The sequence below is a fragment of the Citrus clementina genome, unplaced genomic scaffold (genome assembly GCF_000493195.1).
Source record: "Citrus clementina cultivar Clemenules unplaced genomic scaffold, Citrus_clementina_v1.0 scaffold_1, whole genome shotgun sequence".
Lineage (NCBI taxonomy): Eukaryota > Viridiplantae > Streptophyta > Magnoliopsida > Sapindales > Rutaceae > Citrus > Citrus x clementina.
In genome coordinates, this window is record NW_006263303.1 from 24,244,786 (window position 1) to 24,270,803 (window position 26,018).

At 33.2% G+C, this 26,018-nt stretch overlaps 3 protein-coding genes and 1 long non-coding RNA gene across 6 annotated transcripts; 2 read left to right on the plus strand and 2 right to left on the minus strand.

The window, feature by feature from the left end:
- Positions 1-255: 255 nt before the first annotated feature.
- On the minus strand, positions 256-1,540 carry LOC112095817. The gene is made up of 2 exons (XR_002903973.1): positions 1,506-1,540; positions 256-1,376 (listed from the first exon to the last, which is right to left on the minus strand). It is a non-coding gene; the product is annotated as an uncharacterized LOC112095817 (long non-coding RNA).
- Positions 1,541-3,635: 2,095 nt separating this feature from the next.
- On the plus strand, positions 3,636-5,885 carry LOC18055492 (GPI-anchored protein LLG1). Its single transcript, XM_006452699.2, has 3 exons — positions 3,636-3,984; positions 4,077-4,133; positions 5,422-5,885. The coding sequence occupies exons 1-3, from the start codon at positions 3,903-3,905 to the stop codon at positions 5,781-5,783; spliced, it is 501 nt and encodes a 166-aa protein (XP_006452762.1). The 5' UTR covers positions 3,636-3,902; the 3' UTR covers positions 5,784-5,885.
- Positions 5,886-6,203: 318 nt separating this feature from the next.
- On the minus strand, positions 6,204-12,685 carry LOC18055493 (actin-related protein 8). 2 transcript variants are annotated; one of them, XM_006452702.2, is made up of 13 exons: positions 12,183-12,685; positions 11,225-11,301; positions 10,942-11,012; positions 10,708-10,775; positions 10,262-10,323; positions 9,541-9,638; positions 9,136-9,217; positions 8,700-8,842; positions 8,125-8,273; positions 7,222-7,355; positions 6,922-7,040; positions 6,584-6,657; positions 6,204-6,400 (listed from the first exon to the last, which is right to left on the minus strand). In XM_006452702.2, the coding sequence occupies exons 1-13, from the start codon at positions 12,497-12,499 to the stop codon at positions 6,361-6,363; spliced, it is 1,434 nt and encodes a 477-aa protein (XP_006452765.1). In that variant the 5' UTR covers positions 12,500-12,685; the 3' UTR covers positions 6,204-6,360. The 2 variants fall into 2 exon arrangements, with proteins under 2 accessions (XP_006452765.1, XP_024033162.1); XM_024177394.1 differs by having other exon boundaries at positions 6,550-6,657.
- A 5,260-nt stretch (positions 12,686-17,945) lies between these two features.
- On the plus strand, positions 17,946-25,893 carry LOC18055494 (uncharacterized WD repeat-containing protein C2A9.03). 2 transcript variants are annotated; one of them, XM_006452704.2, is made up of 11 exons: positions 17,951-18,262; positions 21,451-21,715; positions 22,838-22,981; positions 23,140-23,307; positions 23,425-23,511; positions 23,818-23,952; positions 24,095-24,205; positions 24,537-24,628; positions 24,710-24,815; positions 24,903-24,989; positions 25,140-25,893. In XM_006452704.2, the coding sequence occupies exons 3-11, from the start codon at positions 22,841-22,843 to the stop codon at positions 25,551-25,553; spliced, it is 1,341 nt and encodes a 446-aa protein (XP_006452767.1). In that variant the 5' UTR covers positions 17,951-18,262; positions 21,451-21,715; positions 22,838-22,840; the 3' UTR covers positions 25,554-25,893. The 2 variants fall into 2 exon arrangements, with proteins under 2 accessions (XP_006452768.1, XP_006452767.1); XM_006452705.2 differs by having other exon boundaries at positions 17,946-18,262; positions 23,140-23,511.
- Positions 25,894-26,018: the final 125 nt, after the last annotated feature.

Genomic DNA, 26,018 nt, shown 5'->3' on the forward strand with positions numbered 1-26,018 from the left:
ACATCTGCAGATTGGACTATGTCAATGCCTGTGGAGAAAAGTCATACTGGAGGCATCTTTGATGACAGCACATACTTAGAAGTGCCTAGGCGAACACTTTTTTCCCATTACCTTCACTCTTTTTTATCTTCCTTAGCACAGTTGGTAGTTGGTACTTAACAAAAGCTACAGTCATATTTATGGGGGTTTTTCCCCTCTTCGACTTCAAAGCAATGTAGAGAGGAAAGAAGGAAAAATATGAAGAAATGTTCTATTGGTGCGGTATATTATGTTGGTTTTTCAGTAAAATACGCACATTCAATTTAACAGACTGAATAGATGTAATTATTAGTAGAGGTGTATAATTAATGAAATCTCTTACTCGGGAGAGATGCTTCCATTTTCCATTGAGAAGAACCACTAGCCATCTTTTGCAGGCTGTGTAAATAAACTGCAATTCTTTTTGTATCCCAGTTGATTTGGTGACAATGGCATGCTACAGCTGAGCCCTAAGAAACAATACTTGATTGCCCAAGCTCTTCTGCTTGGCCCAACTCGAACTACCAAATCCAAAGTAAAAGACCTCGATGTCAGTCATCCACCATGTTCATTAATCCACTGGAGACGAGAAAGATAATTGAAATTTCCCCCTCATATTCAAGCAAATGCTCTCTGAGAGACCTGCACTGCCTCGAGGGAATTGCTCTATTCACACCCAATCTGCTTACCCTAGGACGTGAATCTGGGGAGCCGCTCAAGGGTTACTTATGGCGTATATTTTCCCTTCAAATGCGAGCTGCAAATAGTATGGCATATACGGCATACTGGGGTCGGCTATGTTACAGAATTCTTCATTCCAAAATGCATTTGTGTAGATTAATAAGCTCAGGTTCGAACGTTCCGTTAGTATTACATGTCTAAAGTTGGTAGTGTGAGTGTTATGTGATGCTGAAAAGATAATATACTGGAAACTGATTATGTAATCCCAGAGGGGATATACATACCTATTACCCCAAAACAGACCCAAGATGGTAAGCCGGCAAGGCTCTTGTTATCTGGCAGGTACAAGTTGTCTCATTATTAGCCAGCCATTGGAGGAGCTAGCGCAATATCCAGAGGGTTCTTTGAGCCCTTAGGCTGATACCATTTGGACCATGGGAAGCTCAACAAGTTGACTGTGCAGCTGCTTTCATGATAGGAAACTGCCAGGCCAGGAAATGGCCTTGCAAGTGTCACCAATGCTTTAGATTATTTAATTGTTTCCCGATTGAGATGACTACAGGGCTTGGAAGGTCTGGCCATGACCTTGATTCGCTGTGGTCAGCATCTTCCTTGCCCCGATCATTTCTTTTCTTTTTGCCAGGCCGAGCACTTAGCTCTTCCAAGCAGTTTTGTACCTTGCAAATATTTACACAAAATGTTCAGAAGAAATGACAAGGGAAGATGCTAACAGAAAATGTTCAGGAATAACAACTCATGTGATGGTGAATTGCGGGGAAGATAGCAATATACAAAGTCCGTAGTACCTTCGAACGTGGCCTCCAAGTCTCCAAAAGACACGGCACCCAAGACTAATAGAAAGAAAAAAAAAACCCAATTAAGAATTTAATTTTTTTTTGACATTTTTGTATTTATCTAAACATACAATCTCGTAATGAGATTACTTTATAACAAATAAAATATTGTTCTTGTAATGTTCAGTTACATTTATTAATGGACTTCATCAACCAGACAACAGTAGGCTCCCGTCTTCAATTTCTTTGACAGGCAAATCCTGGCTGTCAAACCAATAACATACCAGTACAAGAAAGAATCTCTTGCACAAGCCAATCCATTTTAAGGAAAGATTGAAACTATTTATTAATTGTGAGTAATTTTTTTACCATACAGACACAAACAGTGAGTGAGATCCATGGGATATGTTTGGCACTAATGTTTTAAGGGAGCCTCTATGTTACATTGAATGTACCATACACAACCAATAAGAACCACATAAATTATGGGACCCACATAATTGTGTGGTTCTTATTGGTTGTGTATGGTACATTCAATGTAACATAGCAAAATCCATGTTTTAATTTGTCAATAGATTTTACTATTATTATTATTTTTTCTCAAAGAAAAAAAAAATGTGTACAATTTTCATCGGCACTCAAGTGCGTTACAGATCATAAGGTAGCCCATTTTTTCTTTTTTTATTTTTACTTTTTTATTTTGAAACATTAGCCCAAATTTATCTGATAGAACCTTTAACGAGAAATCAAAATAAAATTAACAACAGAAAAATATCTCGGATGAAAATTGGAGCGGTTAAAACCGATATTAACGGTAAACTGTCGTGTCTTTGCTTTGCAGACTGCAATACACAACGGGTGTGTTTGGTGCACCGCACTGGATTGTATTATATTGTATTGGACTGTATTATATTAGAATGGTATGTATTAAATTGACCTGTTATATAAATTATACAGTGTTTGGTGCTGAGTTGTATTGTATTATTATCAATTATCCTGTGTTTGGCATATAACATGTACATGATTGTTTTAATGTTTGTTAAAAGTAAATAACTAACCTTGTTATATTAAGTATCATAATCCTTGGAATATGGAATAATTTTTTAATGCAAAAAAGGATATATATATATATATATATAAAGAAAATACTCATATACAAATTTAATATTTTTATATTTGTTTCTAGATTTATGTAACTATAAGTTTCAAAAAATTTCGACACATAATATTTCTACACATTTCTTGTGAAAATTAATAAAAAATAATAATTCTAATCAAATTACACAAATAAAGCATATGATTTTCCTTCGTAGGGGAATTTTCAACCTTAATATAATCATTCAAAAGTTTACAAAAATTTATTCAAATTAATAATACAATATTAATTTTCACGCAACATAAGCCCAGACATGCAGCAACAGCATTACAACAAGTCGTCACTCCTGTCTCTTGAAGCAAACTATTTTTTAACACTTTTTTACTCACTTTTTTCATAGGCTCCTCCTCCTCCTCCTCCTCTCTCTCTCTCTCTCTCTCTCTCTCTTTCTACCCCTTCACTCCTTCAGAAACATAGCAAAAAAAAAAAGCCCAGACATAAGCCGTATGACTTTTTTATTTTATTTTATAGGAACTTGGGAGCAAGACTAAATTTCCTTTGAAATTAATATGAATCTAGTTAATATTTAAATGGGTAATAAAGATTTGTTAAAGTTAAGTGCTGAAATTACCTGCATCAAAAGAATTTGGTAAAAAGTTGTCAGTGTTGTTTTCAAAAGTGAAGAAGAAGATGATATGGGTTGTAGACTTTTGGGTTTTTTTACTTTTCCTCTTTACTTTTATTGACCAAGCTAATAAAGACCCGGGGGTTGGTGCGGGTCTTTATTGCACACCCAAATATGTATTAATTTTATTTTTTTATACACTACATACCAGTTGAATAATTTACCAAACGTGGGTTAAAAAAGTAAGTGCGATACATACTCGCTTAATACATGCTGCCAAACATGCCCAACGGTAACTGATAACATGGGTAAAGTAACAGTAACAGTCACCAGTCACCAGTCACAACAGTTTCTGTAGCCAAAAACCAAAAAATAAAAATTAATGACAGTAACAAAAACTCAAAAGAAAAATAAAAATTAAATTAAAAAAAATCCCGGTTTCCGCGTTTTTATGGGTTGTAAACTTGTAATCCAAGAGCCAGCAACCAGTACTGAGACGACTGCTCCTTGTCTTTTTATTACAAAATCATCATCACATGTTAGAAATCTTTAAACTCATTCAAATCTGCTCCGTCGCTGTCTGTTGCATACTGGTTTTGTACAAGCGTGTAAAAAGTTTCTTTCTTTTTTGAAGAGAATAGGTCGGAGCACAAAAAAAAATTGGATCTTTTCTGGTGCTGTGAGAGAAATGGTGGAGTTCAACAGAGGGTTTCTATCTATTTTTCTTTTGTTTATTTTGATGGGTTTGTCTTCTGCAACTTTCATTTCAGGTAATTTAAGGTTTTTCTTTTTCTTAAAGTTATATTTATGCTACTTGGGATTTTGTTTGGTAGTGAAATATATGTTCTTGAGTTGAATGCAGATGGTATCTTTGAATCGCACGCTTTTACTGGCAGAAATCTTCTCCAGGCTAAGAAAGGTTTGATTTTTGTTGATTTCATAAATCCTAATTAATTGTTCTTCTTTTGATTAACTTTTTGCCATAATTTTGTGATGCATATTTATGTGAGATCTAAGATCTCTAAGATTCTATTTTCTGTCATTTGCCCAAATGGTCTTTTTTTTTTCATTCAATTAATTCTGTTAGTGAGGAAGATAGGAGTTTTAGTGAAAACCATGGCAAAAACAGAAACAAGATATTAAATAGAGTGCTGGAAGAAGCAAAATTCTCTGTTATTATTGGGATTTCCTTCCGTCTTAGTTTTTAATCTTGCTTAATCAGTCCCACAACTACTTGTAAGAGTTACATCTGTGTTGGCGTCATGGATTTTGCATACAGTTGAACTTCTAAATACAACTGCATTACGATAATAACAGAGTGATAAACATATATGTCTCATTGTTCTTGGTTATAAAAACATGCCAATTTAAGCAAGTGAATGACTTTGAAAATTGACATGTTGATATTACCCGTATGGATGAAATTGCTTCAGCTGTTTAGAATAACCCGATTGTTAGATTTTGAGTGAACCACAAGGTTGACTCAATTCTAAAGATAACACTGGCACATTACTTTACGGCTTATCTGAATATATCAACTGCTTTACAGCAAGTAGTAATATACTAGAAAGTACTTTTGGAATTCTTTGTCAATAATTTGATTGGACCTAAGATGAAATGATGAAATAACTTAACAGTCTCCTAAAGGTAATAGTGAGTCAATAAGACATGAGCTAAACGCTAAACTGATGCAAATTTTAAGCAAAACCATTGTTAACACAACCTTTGGACTTGATTTTCAATATCTTTGCTGGTTGTCATTGCAATTATCGATTAGTTCTGTGCTGGAGAGTTCCTTAGCTACATGTATACACATGTAATCCTATGAAGCATATAAGGAGAAAGAAAGAGCAAAGATGAGAAAAACATGAAATGATTGTATTGATTTTAGGGAAGAAAAGGTGAAAGGTATGCCTAAGGTCAGTTTAAAATTTTAGCCAACGTGAAGCACTTATTTTGCACACCTTTTGCCTTCTCTGATTACCTATAATTTGCATTGTTCCTTAATCCTTCAGATCAAGGACTCTGATATGAGAAAGAAAGAAAATATGGTCCTAATCTGATGACTGCTTGCTTGTCTTTCATTTATGTGATCTTTTTCGTTGCCTTCTTTTATGGAGAACATAACATAGTTAATTAATGTATGTCGCTCTCTTAGTTGATTGAGCACATTTGAATAATGATACATTGGCTTGCCTTATCTGCAGCATGCCCTGTGAATTTCGAGTTTCTGAACTACACAATCATCACAAGCAAATGCAAAGGACCCCAGTTTCCACCTGACAAATGCTGTAGTGCTTTTAAGGAATTTGCTTGTCCTTATGCAGATCAGATTAATGACTTGACGACAGACTGCGCTACAACCATGTTCAGCTACATTAACCTGTATGGGAAATACCCTCCTGGTCTTTTTGCCAGCGAGTGTCGGGAAGAGAAGCGAGGTCTTGAATGTCCTGCATCAGCACCAACTCAGTCGGCAAATGCAAGTAGGAGTCAGATCACATGTAATTCATCCCCACTGCTAATGTTCACAGCCGCCTTTCTTATTTTGGTATTCCAGTTATTATGAGTTCTCAAATTTCAGTTTCTATACATCCGATTACTTGATCACACCCCTCTGTATTTTCAGAACTGTGATAAAGGCAAATCACCGTCGTACAGAAATTTTATTTATGCGTTTGTTTCTGCTTAATTCTTCCATTTCACTGAGAAGACGAAGTTAGTATGTACTGTTTACTGCATTTGTTGACAAAAGAGCTGCTTCGATTCAACTATTCAAAACATTTGAGTCCATCATCATGTAATTGTCATTTTCAATATGAATCTCTATGATTTTGCGTTGATGCAATATTAGTTGAGAGTTGCCTAGTTGGTGGCTTAATATCAGCAAACTGCACCTAACATCTTTGTCTTTGAAAGGTTCTTTTGAAGTCAAAACGAGTGCATTGTCAGACAATTAACAGTTGATGCCATGAACTGGATGAAGGAAAGCCGGCATTTACTTTCATAAATAAACAATGTTGGTTCTGAATTCCAGTAAAATAATAATAAATAATAATAATACAGCACTGTTGCAAGTCATTTGATTTCATCTGTTAGCCAGCATTGGCAATTTTACATCATTATTTCATTACAGTAAATGAAACCTAATGTGCATCATCTTCAAGATATGGTAAAGAACTCCTCCTGTGAAAGAATTAACATTATTGTTTCATAATCCAGTAAATGACCCAAAGATTTCTAAGGCAGTGTGGGAAAAAAAACTAATGTATCTCCTCATAGGAAATCTGAGTATTGAATATGGTGGGCTTCTTTAATATAGTTTAGGAACTCACTAAGGTTCTCAATGCCATAGAAAGCTAAATTTACCACATGATGTTGAATCTACTCTTCCGCCGGAACTGCTTCTTTGTTGCACACCAGGCCCCAGGAAAGGTGCTTAACTGCATAACCACAGCACGCAGATTCATACACAGATTGATTAGAAAAAGAGTTTAATGAGCATTAATCAAAATATCCGATAATGCAATAGTATTATGTCAATTGATAGAAACCAATACTCAACATGGGAGAATACAGCTACAGACTACATAAAGTAAACCCATGTCATAATATATATGGAACCCTACATTAAGCATCTGAAATGGAAGGAAACACATGCAAATAGGCATGTAGGAACATTTCACTGATGTAGTGAAGGAGCTTACGTTGCCTACAAGTTTTGCCCCGAACCATGCAGTGTCTGCACCATAAGGAGGAGGAATGACTCTAATTCCATTGGAGATGGATGAGGGGAGAAGTCCACGTAGTTCTTTCTCTAGCCTTTCTGGGTAAAGCTCAGAGACAAAGCTTCATAAGCTGATTTATTCAAATATATTTCACTCTAATATATTTATCTTCATCTTGTTTAACGTTTAGAGGGCACCAAAAAGAAAGGGATCCTCATTGCAACTACAAAAATTTATCAGGGTTAAGAAATTATTGCTTATTGAAGCTGTTTCTTATACCTGCAAGGCCAGGCAAACACGCAGATCCCCCAGTCAAAATCACAGTCTTGAACCAAGCATCATCACCTGACAATTCTGCGTAATGGCAATGGTCCATACAAAGTGCTACTGCCTGGTCTAAACCCATAGTGCGCCTGAGACAAGGGGAACACAATTGTTTACTCAACAAGTTAAGGGAGTTGCAACTTATGGTATTAGACATCCTAAATAATGAACTGCAAATAGTGCAATTAAAATAAGGACCACGTTCCTGCGCCAGGGTCCTCACAGACTAATTCTTAAGAACAAACGCCTCAATTTAACTAAATAGGATCACTGATATTAAACATCTGAGGGAAATATGACTTTCTTTCTCTTTTAAATAAATAAAAAAAGGTTTCTTAAACAGTCTTTAGAGCTTGAGAATAGGCTTGCTGTTCAAAAGTTTATATTGGTCTTTAAGGCTCATCCAAGGAAAACATCTCCATGAAAGTCCTTCAGCGGCATTTACTTAAAATTTGTAGCGAGAAATGCAATGAAGTGCAATTAGATCTATTTCATGAGGAAGTATCCAGATTAATATTAGCAATAAATTAATTTTATGGTCGGCTTGGCTCGACCAATAAAATGACATATCTAGGCTCTGTTTAGAAAAACCCAATTGGTAAATATATCTATGATTATTACTTATATCATGAACGATTTCTTTATTCGAAAAGCAATCTCAAACTGTTAATCAACGGAATACTAGATATGATGAATATGTCAAATATTTGGCGGAAGACATGAAAGAAATGAATTTAAAAAAAGGGGGAAGTCATAACAAAAAAGAGATAAATAACAGAATCATTCAAGAATAGAACTTACACATCTGCCATAACAAAAAAGAGATAAATAACAGAATCATTCAAGAATAGAACTTACACATCTGCCATACGCGGCTGAAATAAGATTTCCCCAGTTTGAAAGCGTTCTTTCGAGAGGGTAAACCATCCTTCTCCTGCAATTTCCAATGATGCTTGTGTATCTTTTGATAACTCAGCTTTATAATCAGCAGCAACATAACATAGTTTCTGTAATTCCATATTGCCAAATGAGGGATCAGCCAACTTGAACAGGAAGCATTTCCATATTGAAAGACAGCACATGTGGATTAAGAATTCCAAAAAAAACAGGGACAATGCAGAAAAGCAATCAATTTCATCAAATATACAAGATATGTATAATCTTTAATCAGATACAAAGGAAAAGCACGGAGCATTAGACGACTTCACTAATATTAAATATAAAAATGATGAAAAGTTATGTTTTAGTAATCACAATCACCAAGCATGCACGTAGAAGGTAACAATCAAATCCCTACTTCCCTACTTTAAAAGATATGACATGATGCAGGCATACATCTCAAAACAAAAAAAAAAAAAACTCACATAAGGTTCCCATCAACAAAAATTACAATATAGCAACCAAGATTTCACTCGAAAAGAGGATAGGAGTACCTCTTTCAGTGTGCGAACAGTGTACAGCGATCCAAAATTTATGTTATTCTGTTGCATCAGCAACCTAAGATATCCTGTGAGTTTTAATGCTCCCAGTCCCATTACTTCCACACCCACCTTGCGCATTACTTTACCATGTAAAACTACAAAACCAAACCGCAATCCCTTATGAATCCAATATCCGATGATTTTGAGTGAAAGAAGTCGATAGAAAGGAATGAAGGATGAGCTCAGTTAAACTGACATTAGGAAAACCAAAGAAAGAAAAAACAAAATTTTGATACATCATTAAAAGCTGTGGACATAAACAAAGAACCCTTATTTTATACATCTTGCATAACAAGAGCCACACAGTGAGCCATATGTGAGAGTTAATGGCCGCTTTTCAACACTTTGCAGTTGATTCAAAATAAACTAAAGAAGAAGAAAAGCTCACTTGGAACAACAGAAGTGACCTGGAAACCAATATTAACAACAATTCCTGAAGTTCGTTTTGCTGCATATAAAGCCAAAGTTGCCTGTATATTTATATATACTTGAACAGTCAGTGGGATTAACAAGAGAAAGGAGGGATTATCTCTCTGTAACTAAGCTGAAGAACTCCCTTTTCCAAAAAAGATAAAGAACTTCAATTTGACCGTTCAAAACTAAAAGGATATAAATAAAAGCCTCTGTGGCACAAACTTGTTCAAGTTATGTCCCTCATAAGCCGAAGCACACCACAGAAATGAGAACTATAATTATGCCACCATTAGCTTCTTAGTAGTTTTTTACTTTTTTTTTTTTGGGGGGGGGGGGAGGGGTAGTAGCCAACACGCTATATTTGTTTGGTAAGACCTACCTGATTGATGGCACAGACAGCTGGAACATTTAGGTCAAACAGGACTTGTTGGAAGCAATCCTTAAGCTGCCGTCTTGATGCTTTTGCATTTTCAGTATCTGGAATATAAGATAAAGAAAACAAGTGATATGGATGACAGTAAACTGAAAGGACTTGCAAGTATTAAATAAACTCCCATAATTAGCCAATATTTTTCACATCTAGCCAAAATAGCAACTATTTTTTTATTTTAAACTTTAGGTGAGCAAGGATTTCAGCACCATGACAAAGCTTCTCTTTCTTTTAAAAAAAGAGTAAAAATGAATGTATAATAAAAACATACAGTGTCAGATTGACAACCAGCAGAAAGCAAGTGCATGACAAAACATGCATCAGAAGTTCATAAAAATTATTCATTCATGGGCATACGTAGAGGTCATTTCTAAATTGACGAATGAGCTGCCATGCAATGTGGAGAACCTTATCTTAACAATTATGTATAAGCAAGAAGCTCATTACCACAAATTTAATAGCTGCAGAGCCATCCTCTATTACCAAATCACCAAGAACCAAAATGATTGTCCCAAGAAAGAAAGCAATTAGTAGACTCCATAAGAAATGGCCTAATTTTCGATAGCATCTTGTTCAGACAGAGAGAGCATAAATTCCAAAAATTTAAACTCAAACAAATAATAGCAGGAAAAAGTGGTATGGTCTTAGAGCTGAGTTGAATGTAACTAACCGTCATAATGGCAGATTGGAATAGACACCACAATTGGCTGCGTGGATGGTTTCACCTGCATCCTGTAACAACAAGGGTTAGCATACTAAAGACCAAAAATTGCGTCAAAACACAGAAGGATCAGCAAGCTCAATCTTGTACAGAACATGTTATATAATTAATCCACAGCATATCTTAATAAAATAGAACTTTATTAAACATTAGTCATTAGATTTATCCATGTCCAAAGATATAATTACAGAAATTAACAACCGACTTCGCACCCATATATCTAATGCTGCAAAATATGTACGATAACAGTTAAATGACCCCTCATCCTTGTTCATGTGTGTTGGTAAATGAATGCGAGAAAGAGAAAATTTTTGTGTTTTTTCTTTTTTATTTTTAAAAAAAAAAAGAAACCCGGAATAGTCAACAGAAAAATAGACAAAATAGGAAAAACAAACCTGCTGTATATAGTTGCAAAAAAATGTCGAAGTCTTGAGTACATCGGAGACTCAATATTGCCAAATTCCTATGCATCACATGGGTTTAGAATGGAGAAAAATGTTGCGAAATTCATCTATGAAACAATAAGCATAGCTGGAAAATCATTTCATGACTAAATGATATTTCACATTTAAGTAACATTTGTTTCAAAGAAACTTTTAACTGAACTGCTAGTTCAGTGGAAACCTCACCAAAAATGTTGCTGTTCGCCCAGAAGGACAATCATACTTGCTCCAACCAAACTTGCAATAACCTGAACCACCTACAGAAACGATCAAGCGGAAACACAATACAAATTTCAAGGACAGTTTTAAAACAAATGACGCAGACAAACTCAAGAAATAGGAAAGAGACGACTACAATGATTCAAAGAATGATTCATACAATGCCCTTAAATTGGAACAACAGTATACCCAATTACCCACCGCACCGCAATGAAGAACAAAAATTGACAAGAGATTTCGAAGTACTCACCATCAATGATAACAGAACCAGGAACTTGGGCCCGTTGGCCATAAATATGCATGAATGATAAGCCAGTCACCAAAGTTCTGCAATAAAAATCATTTTGACAAGGACATTAGGTTAACACAACTAAATTAACAACTCTTATCAGTTATTCCCCACCCCCCCTCCCCGCCCCCGCCAAAAAAAAAAAAAGGCATGAATATGACAACTTTATGCACAAAAATATCCTATTACTCACTTTTCACAACAGACCACAAAAGTTCAGTCATCAAATGTCCAGTCTTCAACAGTCAACTAACTTCCATAAGATTCAATTTAAGCAACCATCAATAATTATAATGATAATCTACCCCATATTAAAGTCCTGTCTGTCCAGTGTATACATATCAATAATCAAGCATTAGAAATTGAATACTCATTGATTAAAATCCAAAATTTAATTTTTTTCCCTATCATCAAGCACCAAAATACCTACCTTTGCACTATTGATGAATAAAAAATCTAAAACCAATTCAGAACCTTAACTAATAAAAGATCATATTCTTTTTTCCTAATGAAAATTCGTCATTAACCCAAAAAATTCTACCTAATATGATCCAATCAAATCAATATTACTACTTCCATAAACTTCAATTTAACCCCTACTTAGAATGACAATCTTCAATTAATCCCTCAAAAAGTGTCAAAACATCAATTTATCCCCAATTACGACTAGAAAGACAGAAAAGAAATCCATCAACATGCCCTTATTTGCCCTCATCTTCTGAACAAAAACAGATAAATTAAGACTTTCACAGGGGATGAATTAAAAATTGCCATTCTATCTGAGGGATGAATTGAAATTTATCCCTTAGCTGAGTACACTATTTCACCCAATAGCACCTCAAACAGTGAAAATTTCACAATTTTCACTTTCATCCATTTTCTAAGCAACCAAACAGAATTTCCACAGTAATTCACTCACTGGTAAGGATATCCCGATCCGAGAGTTGTTTCACCAAAGAAAATGGAGTCCCACGGCTCTTGCTGATGCTGTAGAAAGAAAATCCACAGACGATTATCAGATACAAGCGCGCGCCACGACCTGCTGACCACACAGAGCTTCGCCGCCTCCTTTGGACCAATCAATTTCACAATTTGAATAAGTACATCCCACGGTATCTGATCAAATGCACCTAAAGATGACGACTCAGTCGTACAACTAGGCCGAGCCGACGAGTCGCCAGTCGAACAAGTCCGAGACGACATCGTTTCCCATACTCTTCTCAACAACATCGCCATCTTTCACTTTCAGCTCATCGGTTTTGAATTTTCCAGGATAATTGTTCTGTTTTCTTTCTGAGGAAACTAAACTGATCTTGTTTTGACTCGAAGACGAGTGGCGACGTTAAGGTTGCCGGGAGGGAGCGTGACGTGGGATAATTATAGTGGTTACACGTGGTAACAGTTGCAATGCAGATTCTTTAACCCTTTTTTTTTAAGTTTTTTTGGAGATTCTTGAACTTGTTTACCTTTTTTATTGTGATTTGCCACGTGGGACTCGTGTGGCTACGTTTAAGTGGGGTCCGCTATAAAACTGTCAGTACTCAGTTGCTTGCAAAAGACCTGAACCTTCGTATGAGCGCAAGCCTTATCGAAATTCTTGGGTAAAGATCATCGATATCCCTCAATTTTTATCTAATATTAAAAAATTCCAGTTGATTTTAAAAATTGTGAAACTGGCCTTATATCGTTAACTTTTCCATAAATACGACAATAACAAATACAATTGAACCACGCTAAATGATTGGATAAATTAATATATCGTTTGAATAATTTTTTATTAGTCCCAACTTGAGGTCAACGTAATAAATTAACAATTTAATAAATGTATTAAATAATAATTTTTTTTATAAAATCTTATTTTTTGATAATAACCCAATTAATACATGAATTAATAATTAACTTATTTTCAAACTAAATACATATGATGTCTATGAGGCATTTATAAAATTAGTTTTTAATGTTTCTTGTTTCTTCTTAAAATTGATTTTTTCTTGAATCTCATCTAACTTTTTTGTAATATTAAAGTGGAAGAAGTTTAGTTAAAATGACAAACTTCAATATATAAAAACTTCAATTTATCGCCTCAATGCCATTATTATTACTTAATTTTAACAAATTATTTTTATACATTCTTTTACCGTCAGTTATCTAATCAAAAGGTCAAAATTATTTTTTATTTCCACTACACTAAATGTTTTAATAAATTATTACACGCACCTAAATGTTTTAATAAATTTCACTTTACTTTCAAATTACTAATTTATATTTTTAATTAATGTTTTTTGGGTAATTTATATTATATGTATACCGTAGTTGTAATGAATGGACCATATTTGCCATCGATTTTATAATTTTTGACACGATAAAATTATAGGTTTAAGGTTAAAAGACACATACTCCCCCAAAATGTAACTAATGTTTTGTTTACTTTCTAGAGTGGGAGTCCAGTGTTTATTTGCAAGTTTTGAAGGGGAAGTGGGATTCCCAGTGCGTGGGACCCACTCAATTTTGGAGTGGGGAGTGGGATTCCCACTCCCACTCCTTTGAATACCAAAAACGCCCTTAAACAATATAAAATTTTACAATTGTACCATATATAAAAGGGGCTTAATGGTATCGAATTCCAAGTTCATCAAACCCTAATCAGTGAAATCCCAAAATCTAACTCGTGAAATCCCAAAATCATTGCTCGATTTCTTCACGTGGAAAAGGTCACCGGTGCTGGCGAAAAGAGAATACATGAACTAGCCTCAATCACGACTTTGGAATCACTACCCACGCTGCTAAAAATTCTCTTTTGTTGATTTCGAATCATCCAAGGTAATGTTTTCTAATAACATTCATGCCGCTGATCTAGTTTTTGTTAAGTCATACATGCAACGATCTGTCATTAATTTATCTCTGTGTTACCTGTGTTGCTTATTAATTGTTTGATCGAACCAATTTGCTTTTTTTTTTTGTCAATAAGTGAAAATAAAAGAGGAAGTTCTTTTGTGTGTTGAAAGTGCTTTTTCTCTGCTTCTGCTCCTACTGCGTATAGAGACAAGATGTGGTGCCAGTTCAGTGGTCATGTGGAAGCTCTTTTTTTTGTTTAAAATTTCTCTATTCTGGGTTGTTGTACAAATATATTTTTTATTCATTTTTTTAAAAAAACTACAAATTCTTTACATAAGGATAAAATTGTAATTTAAAATAATTTACTCCCAATCCAAGACAAAGTAAATAAATAATTGAGGTTCTGATTGACAATCCATACTTTCATTTAGTCTAAATAAACAATCTACTCACACTCCCACTCCACACTCTTAATCTCAGGATTCCCACTCCTCAGGATTCCCACTCTAATCCAAAAATAAACGCAGCATAAAAGACATATTCACTAGGGATGGCAATGGGGTGGGGTGGGGGTGTGGAGGCCTACCCCATTCCCCACCCCGTTAGAAATTTTTGCCTCCATTCCCCACCTCATTCCCCAATAAATTTAGTGGGGTGGGGATGGAGAATCCTCATGTGGGGAATGATTTCCCCATCCCCATCCCCACCCCATTCCCCATTTATTTATTTTATAATATGTATAAATATATTATTTTAGTAAGTTAAAAATAAAATAAAATCATCATCATATTATAAAGTATTTAAATTCTTTTAAAAAAAATCTAAAAGTTTGAAACAATATCTTAAAATGATATTAAAAGTGAAAAATATTTAAAGAGCGTAGCACCTTAAAAGAGAAAAGAAAATATAACAATGTTTCAGAGTTGAAAAATATTATAGGATTTTCTTTCATTCATATCTTGTTTATATTGCATAAAAATTAAAAAAAATTATTAATTGACATTATAATTGAGAAAATAAAAATTATTAAATAAGAATTAAAAACATATTTATATATAATGGGGATTGAGCTGGGGGTGGGGTGGGGAGTACAAAACCAAATCCCACCCCATTATTTTCTCCCACTCCCCACCCCATTCGCCAAAAATTATTCAAAATTTTCTCCATTTGGGGTGGGGCTCCATGGGGCCCCAAACCCGTGGAGGATTTTGCCATCCCTAATATTCACCCCCTTGATATAGTGAAATGACATTTTCACCCTAAATGTTAAATTTTCTGTAAAAAAAATGTTTGTTGACTATCTTTGACCAAGAGGATGACCAGTGTACCCCTAATTTTTGGGATAATACTACTTTCTTTTTAGTTTTTTTATTTTATTACAAATGAAATTTATATTTCCTATTTTAGTATTTTTTTAATGAAAATTATAAAAAATGTACTATGATTATGAATATTTCAATTAGAAAATAGACATTCTAATTTCCATGGGCACAGGACCTCCTTCAACGTATTTTAAAAAAATAAAATAAAATGTCAGCAATTCCCTTATAATATTGAAATATCAATAAATATATTAACATCCTAAATATATTAACATCCTAAATCCCCCAAATATAATTTTTTAGTGTAAATGCTCATTTAATCCATATATTTTAGGCTAAGGTGCCGTTTGTTTTTTTATCTGAAATCTGAATAGACCTGAATTAATCTGAATTCAGAATAGATCTGAATGTCTGAATCTGAATAATATGTTTATTTTTTTGTCTGAATCTCGGAAAATAAGTATTAAGTTGTTTGTTTTTTTCAACTTAAAAAGCTGAAAATATCTACTTTTACATTTGTATCCTTATTAAATTTGAATGTCAAATAAATAATAAATTAAATACCACAATATTTTAACATTTATAAGTAAAACTATATTCAAGGGAATATAAAAAATACCATAAATTTTAAATTTTATCGTATATAATATAAGAAAGAAAAAATAGGGAAATTTTTATGTGGGGTAAATATCTATGGGTGAGTTTTGGGATAGACATGAAAAATAAATTATAAAGCAGAGATATTTTTGAGATTAGCAAGTAATTGACTTAATTTAGATTTCTCAATTAAGTAAAAAGCTAAAAAAATTGGCTTATTTTATTAAGTCAAAATTATCTAAAAAGTCTCATTAAGTTATAAAAACAAACACCTCTAATTAACTTAAATAATTAAGTTAAGTCACTTTAAGTCATTAAGTTAAAAAACAAACGCCACCTAAATGTCCGACTAATCCTTCTATTTTTTAAAAATACTTGAAGATGTGACATCATGCTCGTATTTTTCTTTGCTTTTATAATAATACCCTTGAAACAATATTCTTAGTAATATTGATTTATTTACCTATAAAAATAATTAATTAACAAATTAACCCTAAAAGTAAAATAAAAATAATGTAAATTTTTTGTTTATTATTTTAGTTTTAGGATTAATTTGATAAATTAATTTTTTTATAAATAATTTATTAACAAGATTATTGTAAGGTATTGAATGTTATTTTACAATTGTAGTAAGGGTTATAATATAAAAGTAAAGAAAAAAAATAAGGACAGAAGTGTGATATATTTAAACAAAAAGATGTCTTAAAGTATAAGAACTAAACAGATGTAAACAACCATTTACCCTAAATTTCACTGCAACATCTCCAAATCTAAAATAATAAGTTTTATTCATTTTATGCTTGTTTAATCATCCCACCAGAATCCCCATAATCAGACAACCATAACCCAATCATCAGCTGTCGTTACCATCGCCTAAAACCATCACACAAGCAACTGAAAACTCGAGAGCTCCACACTCAAATCAACCACCATTTAACCATCATCAACGCCATTCAATAAAACTAACAGATTACCCACATGCGGGCGGCCTTATCCATGTCATCATCGCCACTAAAGCATCACCAGAATCCTTTTCAAGAACAAGATGAACACGCTGCTACCTCTTCTTTAACTTACGCCGTTCAGCTCGCATGCTTTCTCACCACCACTGTCATCGTGTTTAACGCCCCTCAAGCATCCATATACAACCATCGTCACTCAATTTTCGGCCACACCATCGTAGTAGATGCGGCGATTCAAAGTAGTGGCAGCTGACTTGGTAGCAACGCAGGGTCACAATGTAGGAGCAGATCGTGTCGCGCACTGCGCGTGCCGCCCTAACAGTTATGCCAATGGTTACCGCTGTTGCCTGTTGCCTACTGCTGCTGTGAAGCAATGGTAGAGGAGAAGAAGAAAGAAACTGAAGAACAAAGAAGAAGATAAAGAAACAAAGATGAAACAAAAAACAAAAAATAGAGTAGATGACGAAGAAAGAAGAAGAAAAGGAAAATAAGATAAAATATGAAAAAAAAATAGAAGGACTAGTAAAAGATAATTGGTTTGGTAGAGTTTTTTAATTAGAGTTTATTTAAGTAAAATTTTTATAAATAATTTTTTTTTTAAAAAAAAGTTGTTTGATTGATAACGAGAGTTTTTATTAAAAATTATAAAAATTAAGTTTTTAAAAGTTATGTCATGAATAAAATGAAATAAAAATATTAAATAAGTAAGAATATTTTAAATATTTTAATATTTTTAAAAAGCTGCACAACATTTATTTTTAAAAGCCTAAAATTTAAAGGCATATTTGGTATTATTTTCAAGGCTTTGTTTTCATTTTTGTTTTCCGAGTATAAATATAATACATGTTCGGTGGGTTGAATCCAAAAAATAATTATAAACAAAGAATTTCTCGAATGAATTGTAAATTAAATTAAAAAATAAATCCCAAGACAAACTTCAAAAGCAATCATTCTCTATCTCAAATCTTATCCCATCCCTCTCGTTATCTCTATTCACACCTCTTTCTTCTTTGTGGTTGATACTTCTCCTTCAACCACAAGCCACCTAAACTTTTCACAACTCTCTCTCTCTCTTTCTCTTTGTGATTGTTACTCGTTTGTCAACCACAATCCACCGTCGCAACTCTCTCTTTCCGTGCCCAAAATTGACTGTTGCTCTGCCTCTGCTATTGTTGCTCCATCTCTGCTCAGTCTCAACTACTGTTGCTGCTTTTTGCTTCGTCTCTACTTCATCTCTACTTCATCTCTACTCGCTGGTATTATTCCTCAATTTTTCTATTTGGGTAAGTTGTGATGGTGGTTCTTCTCGTTTATTTTAGACCCAATTAATCATATTCGTAGAATTTGTTAATGCTAACACGAAAAATAATTATCATGTAATTTTTGTAAATTATTTTGTTTAAATTATTTATGACATGTTTGTGTATGTATTAATTAAATAATTACTTTTTAACTCTAAGTATGACTTAAAGTAAAAACTACTTTTGAAAATTGTACTACCAAATATATATTTATTTTTTTATCCTTCTTATGTTTACCAAATATATATTACTGTTTTTAATTTTAAAATATATAATATAAAAAATAATATCAGACGCATGCTTAAATTTAAAAAATAACTACTGCAAAACATTATTTTTATTATTTTTTATTTTCAGATAATATTTAATTCAGAAACAATACTGAACATACCTAAAATTTTTTATTAGTAAAAATAAAATAATTATTTAATCTTCAAAAACTCTAATAAAAGAGAATTAAAAAAAAAACAACAATAAAAAATTTAAAAATAAGGCTTATGACATTAAATAAGCATTTGTAGCTATTTAAAAGCCATACCAAATAAGTATGAAGTATAAAGAAAAAAAAAAGAAATTGAATGATAATTTTAAATTTAATTAAGAATAAATTATAGTGCCATAGTTGGTAATTTATTAGGTTCAAAAGCCCAAATTAGGAATAAAATTAGTTCTTGTGGCCCACTAAGTCATTTCAAAATTTTATTTTAAAATTATTTTAACTTTTCATTTTTTTCATATTTTAATCATAAATTAAAGGGGTTATTGTTCAAGATTTTTAAAGATAAATAATGAAAAATGATAAACGTTAGATATACTCAAATATTTATAAATTATTAATTATTTTAATGTTTTAACCCTTACCTTCATGTTTGGGAAGAAAAATACACAAAAGTGGCTTTTAATAAAAAGGAATTTATTATAAAAAAAAGAGTAATATTAAAATTTATAACAAATGAAATATTAATAAAACCAAGAAAACATAAAATTTTGGGATTACGATTAGAGGTAAGGTTTTGGTTTTTTGAATTTGAAAAGTTTTATATATATTTTCTTAATTTTCAATTTATTCAATTACATCAGTAACCCTTATAGATAGTAATAGAATGTAAAATGGTGTTTTGAATGGTAAAGATTAATTAATTTATTAATGATTTATATTTTTAAAATATTTAAATTCGATGGCTAACGTCAATATAAGGGTGAAAATTTAATTTTTTTATTTTCATTGTGGTGATATTGTAATTTAAATTATTATATTTGTTTTATGAATTAAAATATACGTAAAAATTAATTTAATTTTTTTATAGGTCTATTACTATTGTTTTAGGGGATTTTTATTAACAAATTTATCTTTGTCATATAACTTAAAGTATATCATGCCTCAAGCGGCAAAATAAAATTATCCTTCTTAACTTCACAAAATTGTAAGTTAGCATTAGGGACATTCTCGTATTTTATTAAGTTAACATCAATCAACTGTTAAAAATAATTGTATTTAAAGGGTAAATTGAAGTTTATCATTCTAAATAGAGGTGGATTGAAGTTTAATATGCTTGAAATCGTGATTCAGGCATGCAATATAGCCAAGGATTATCAAGTGACTGATTCACTCGATCAATGAATCAATCAAGAATAAATCAGAATTGTCTCGTACAACTTAACATAAACACTAAATTCTCTACTTACACTACCTTTATACTTAATAAAAATTCTTATTATAAAAGTGATACTATTTTATAAATTGATAATTATTAATTTATTGATATATTAACTCGTTAAATTAATAGATTTTTTTTCATAATAACACGACTAATAATTTATCGAGATTTTAGTGTGATAAGAAGGTTCTTTTTTGTCCCTTCTCATTATTTTCTTGCCATCGTTGTTATGGGATTAATGCTACCCCATTATCATTATTATAAGATGGAACAATTAGTTAGTAGAAGATTTTAAAATAAGAAAAGAAACAACTTATAAGACAAGTTGAGAGAATTATTATTATTTTTTTTCCAAAGGAGCAGTCAACTCTATCTTTCAATGATATAAGGGGATAAGAACTAAATAATACATGATAAGAATTTTAATATTAAAATTAGATAATCTCTATTGGCTCAACATTAATATTTAAACATGATGGTGTTCGTGCATAATAAAACCTATGAAACTGAATGTTAAGTTTGCATAATGGTGTTCAAGCATCAATGAAGCCAAAGTTAAATGGTAGGGTCTCTTTGTATTAACAATATTAATGATAATAAAAATGGGAGGGTGTTCATTTCCATATGAAAAGGAACATTTTGTATTCATTAGAGGAATTGAAAGGAGGTTGGGCCATCAAATAAACCATGGAAAATTAATTATCAGAATAATAATATCTCACTATGGTTGGTAAGGATGAGAAGAATCGAATTTGTTCAGTTTGATTTTTTTTTGAAATTTTCGGTTCAATATTTAAAAAATTAAATATAAAATTTTGAACCGAACGAAATATTTAATTTTTTTAATTGAAATAGTGCCACATTTTAAGTGGGCATAAGAAAATAAAAAAAATATTGAATTCTGTAAAAAAAATATAAAAATTCGAAGAACCAAACCAAATTCAAAAGAAAAAAAAAATTTCGTTTTTTATTTGGTTCGATTCTAATTAAATTTTTTAAATTCAGTACTAAATCGAACCGAAATTTTTCATTTGGTCCAAAACCGAACCGATCTGTTATCCATCGAATGATTAATCATAGTCTTTATTTACTATTAATAAAATAAAACTTCTGACAAATAACATTGGGGCTATTATTCTTCAAAAAGAAATAAATAGATATACTTCTTCTAGAAAGGTGATTGAATGATGGTGGAAAATGTGCTTTTGTCACCCACATTCTGTCGGCTATGAGTTTGTAAGATAAAATTTATTATTATACATTAATTGATAAAGTAATTACAATAATTCCAACAACAAAAAAATTACGATAATAAATATATCATAAATGAAAAATACATAATATTAAAAATAAATAACCTAAAAGTTTTTGTGCGTGCATATTTTATTGCAAAATTAGAAAGGAAAAAATAAAACATTTTCTTTTGATAGGAGACACGCAAGCAGTTATCGTTCAGGCCAGTAAAACAAAAATAGTAATATAACTCCATATAACAGCACCTGTCTCTTTCAGGCTTCTCGTTTTCATTCGTGGAAGCTCAGAACAACCGGATAAACGCAAATACGTCTCACTCTCGTTTCTTCTCGCGTTTTCTCCCAATTTATCGCGATCAATTCAACTCACCGTCAAAGCAAAGTTTTGAGGGACATTTTATTTTCAATTCAATTATTACGCAAGCAATTATCATTACAGTCTTCTAACGTGCGAGCGATTCAGTTTCTGATTTTTTTTTCCTCAGATCGGAGGAGCCAACCGTAAACCCTAACTCGCCAAAGAGGTAAAATTAATTTTCTTATTTTGTTACATATTTATAACAACCCGCTTTCGTTGATTGTGTTAGGGTTTTATTTTGTTTTTCTGGTTTCTTCTTTTGTGTTTTTTGGGATTTTAATTTTGTTGGTTGGTCTAAACGTGATAAGAGTTTGTGTTATATAAATTTTTATAATGGATTATTACAATTGTCAAGATGTTGATTATGCATGTTCCTTTGGGAATAGAGGGTAAAAAATGGAAATTTTGATTCTTAAATGGAATTATTTTCTGCTAGTTTTGTTGAGCTATCACTGGAAGCATTTGACATGGGATTTGGCCTAAAAGTTAAAATCCCTTGAACTGGGAAAGCTTCTAAAATTTGTTTTTTTTTTTAAATATATATCGAAAGTGCTTTTACTCTGTAGGGAAAATTATACATGAATCCCTTCAGAATTGATCTTGATAGATGTAGTTTTTTCCAGTTGACTTGCATTTCCTTGAATTTTTAAAGTTATGTCTAATGATTATAACGAAATTGGACTTTTAGTTTCCTTAAGAACAAGTACAGCCCTCAGATTTTCCTTTATGAGCTCAGGTTAAGGTAATCCATTGATGAGGCTATTATGTGTGATGAAATTGTTCTGGCTGTTCTTGTGGCTTTTGCAACTGGGGGGGGGGGGGGGGGGGCGCATTATGTCTTGATATCTCTACCTTCAGTTGATGTCAATTTTCTTGTATGGTGACTTGTATTTCGTAACCTTTCTGTTTGTATCACTGCTTCTCTCTCAAATGCCTGCACGGGTGCTCTCTTGGTTTCACCTAGCCGGTACTTTCTGAGTGTTTTACCTCATCTACCTCCACCCACATTTTCACAAGAGCATTTCAAGTGCTTCATGTAGTATTATATATTGACTTAAACTTTGTTTTACTTTTAGATTGAAGTGTTATCCTATTGTTTTCTGGAAGTTTCTGAGTGTTTTACCCATATCTACTTCCAACCCCATTTTGACAAGAGTATTTTGAGTGCTTCATGTAGTATTGTATATTGACTTATCTTTGTTTTACATTTACATTAAAGTATTACCCTGTTGTTCTCTGATGAATTTGCTTTAATTCATTCTGGTGCACTTGTGCATTTAATTGGCAGAATATGTCCCATCACCACGCGGATGATGCGGAGTATATGGCAGATGAATATGACATGGAAGATATAGATGATGATATGGACGAAGAATTTCGTGGCAGAGATATGGGTGGCTCAGACTCTGATGTTGATGAATATGATTACTCGGTTTGTGATGTGTTTCACTTTGCCTATGTAGAAAGCTTTAAGCATTATCTAACATTGTTATTTGAGCTGATCTGGATGTTGCTTTTACATGTTTGATCTTTCTTTAGTTTTTTGTTTGAGCATTGTAGTTTATAAGAGGTTTGATGTGACTGGTGCAGAATAATAAAATAGCCGATACGTCTGCTGCTCAAGCTAGAAGAGGGAAGGATATCCAGGGTATACCATGGGAGAGGCTTAGCATAACCAGGGAAAAATACCGGCAAACTCGGCTAGAACAGTACAAGAACTATGAAAACATTCCTAATTCCGGAGAGGGCTCAGGGAAGGTGGAACATTTTTACTTTCTGTTTTTCTACCTTTACCTTTCGCACCATGTTCAATGTTTATACTGTAATTCAATAGAAATCATTGTTTTACCTTCCATCTGCCATTATTATATGCAGGATTGCAAAGTTACTAAGAAAGGGGCTTCATATTATGAATTCAGAAGAAATTCAAGATCTGTGAAATCCACTATTCTTCATTTTCAGGTAGGCTAATTGAAGTATAATTGTAGTTACATATAACTAACATTTCCTTTTCTATCGCCCTTCAATGTACTCTGATTATCACTCTTAACTAGAGTGAATTACTCAATCTATGGTCCTTAGTGTCATGGCTCTTCATTGCATAAATGGACAATAGTATGCATCATTTATTTGTTAGTGTGCAGCAATATGACTCTGGTATGAACATGGCTTATGGATACGTGCAGACATACGTAGCTATTTCTGACCTGCGATTGACTCACGAAAGATGATATGTGTTTCTCTGACACCTTTGTTTTTGTGTTGTAGCTGAGGAACTTGGTTTGGGCAACGTCAAAGCACGATGTCTACCTTATGTCACATTTTTCAGTCATCCATTGGTCTTCATTAACTTCCAGCAGGTCTCAAGTTCTCAATGTTTCAGGCCATGTGGCACCATCCGAGGTTAGTATTTTTACAAATTTTGTGCTGAAAAACCCTTGCTTTTTCTATCCTTTTGCTTTTCCAAATTTTATCATCTTGAATCATGATTTCCTTAAGATTTGAATATGGTTTTTTTTAATTTTTTTTAATTACTTTTATATAGAAACATCCTGGCAGTCTGTTGGAAGGATTTACGCAGACTCAAGTTAGTACGCTTGCTGTGAAAGACAAGTTGCTAGTTGCTGGAGGGTTTCAGGGAGAGCTTATTTGCAAGGTAAGTTGTAGCACGTCCTCTTTAAGTCTTTTCTGGAGTAGAATAAGGAGATATTGGAGAATAAATAAGCCTTGCTGTAGCAGTGGCAGGCCCATTTGCATAAATGGTGGTTGCTTTTTCGTAAGATGTGATTTCCTTGCCTTAGGTTGTAGGGCTTTTAGCTTTTAAGAGATCCTTAATTGAATAACGGCGGGGTACATTAGTTTTGATATATGAATCATGTTAATGTTTTTGCTAAGCTATGATAATAGCTTTCATCTTACCACTTTTGGCTTTGAAAGAATTATATAGTTGGTTTTGTGATTGAGGTGTTATTTTCATTGACATACAGCATTTAGATCGACCTGGAGTGAGCTTTTGTTCTCGTACTACTTATGATGATAATGCAATCACCAATGCTGTTGAGATCTACGGCAGTCCCAGGTATTTCTTCTTTCTTATGCCCGTAATTAAACTACTGACTTCCAAGCTGAACCTAATTAATCTTGTTCACTTAATTCTCAGTGGTGCAGTCCACTTTACTGCCTCAAACAATGACTGCGGAGTGAGAGACTTTGATATGGGGAAGTATCAACTCTCTAAGCATTTCCGTTTCCCTTGGCCTGTGAATGTAAGTTCCTCATATTGTATAATCCTGTTATGTAGATTATTGAATTTTATGACTGAAAAGGTAATCATCTGTTTGTTGTGTTTGCAGCATTCTTCACAAAGTCCTGATGGTAAACTTCTAATAATCGTTGGAGACAACCCAGATGGTTTATTAGTGGATTCCATGACGGGAAAGGCAGGTTCCTCTTCTCTTTTCAATTTAAATGGACATATGTGTTCTCAAATTAATTCTTTGGAAGTTATTTGATATCATGAATTAGTGATAAACTGACATCTAGAGCCTGAAATCAAAGCATGCTCTAACTTGAGTTTGTGATCTCTGCAGACCACTGCCTCATTGTGCGGGCACTTGGATTTCTCATTTGCATCTGCATGGCACCCCGATGGTGTCACTTTCGCCACTGGAAACCAGGACAAAACATGCAGAATTTGGGATCTACGAAACCTATCTGAGTCGGTGGCTGTTCTGAAGGGCAATCTTGGAGCCATTAGGTCGATCCGCTATACATCTGATGGTCGGTACATGGCGACAGCCGAGCCTGCTGACTTTGTGCATGTCTATGACGTTAAGAGTGGGTATGAGAAGGAGCAGGAAATTGACTTTTTTGGTGAAATATCTGGCATTTCATTCAGTCCCGACACAGAGTCTCTCTTCATTGGAGTTTGGGATCGGACATATGGCAGCCTCCTTGAATATGGTCGCTGCCGGAATTACTCATATCTCGACTCCTTAATTTGAGTTGGATGTGCAATTTGCAAATAAGTGTGTTGATGGGGCTTACTTGGTTCAGTTGAGAAACCTAGTTTCATGCCGGTAGGAGAGTCTAGGTGTAAATGTGCCGCGACGTGCAATTTAGGTTATTGTGGTTCAATCAATTGTGATTCCACTTCCTGTGGTGGAGGTCGTCAGAAGATGTGTGAAAATGCAGGAATCGATGTACAGAGGCTGGAAGAAACCAGCTATTTCATGTGAACTACATAAAAGGAAAATGACAACTATGTCTTCCTGATGAACAGTACAATTTCATGAGTGAATCCTGCCCTTGATTTATGTTAATGTTCTTCGATTCTCTTTTCCAGTCTCTCGCTTACTTACCGATTTCGCAGGCCCATGGTGGAGGGTCAGAATTGCAATGTTGCATGTTTTAATGGTTTGAAAGTGTACGGGTTGCAAGTGCTTCTTGTGACACCTATCAAGTTACTG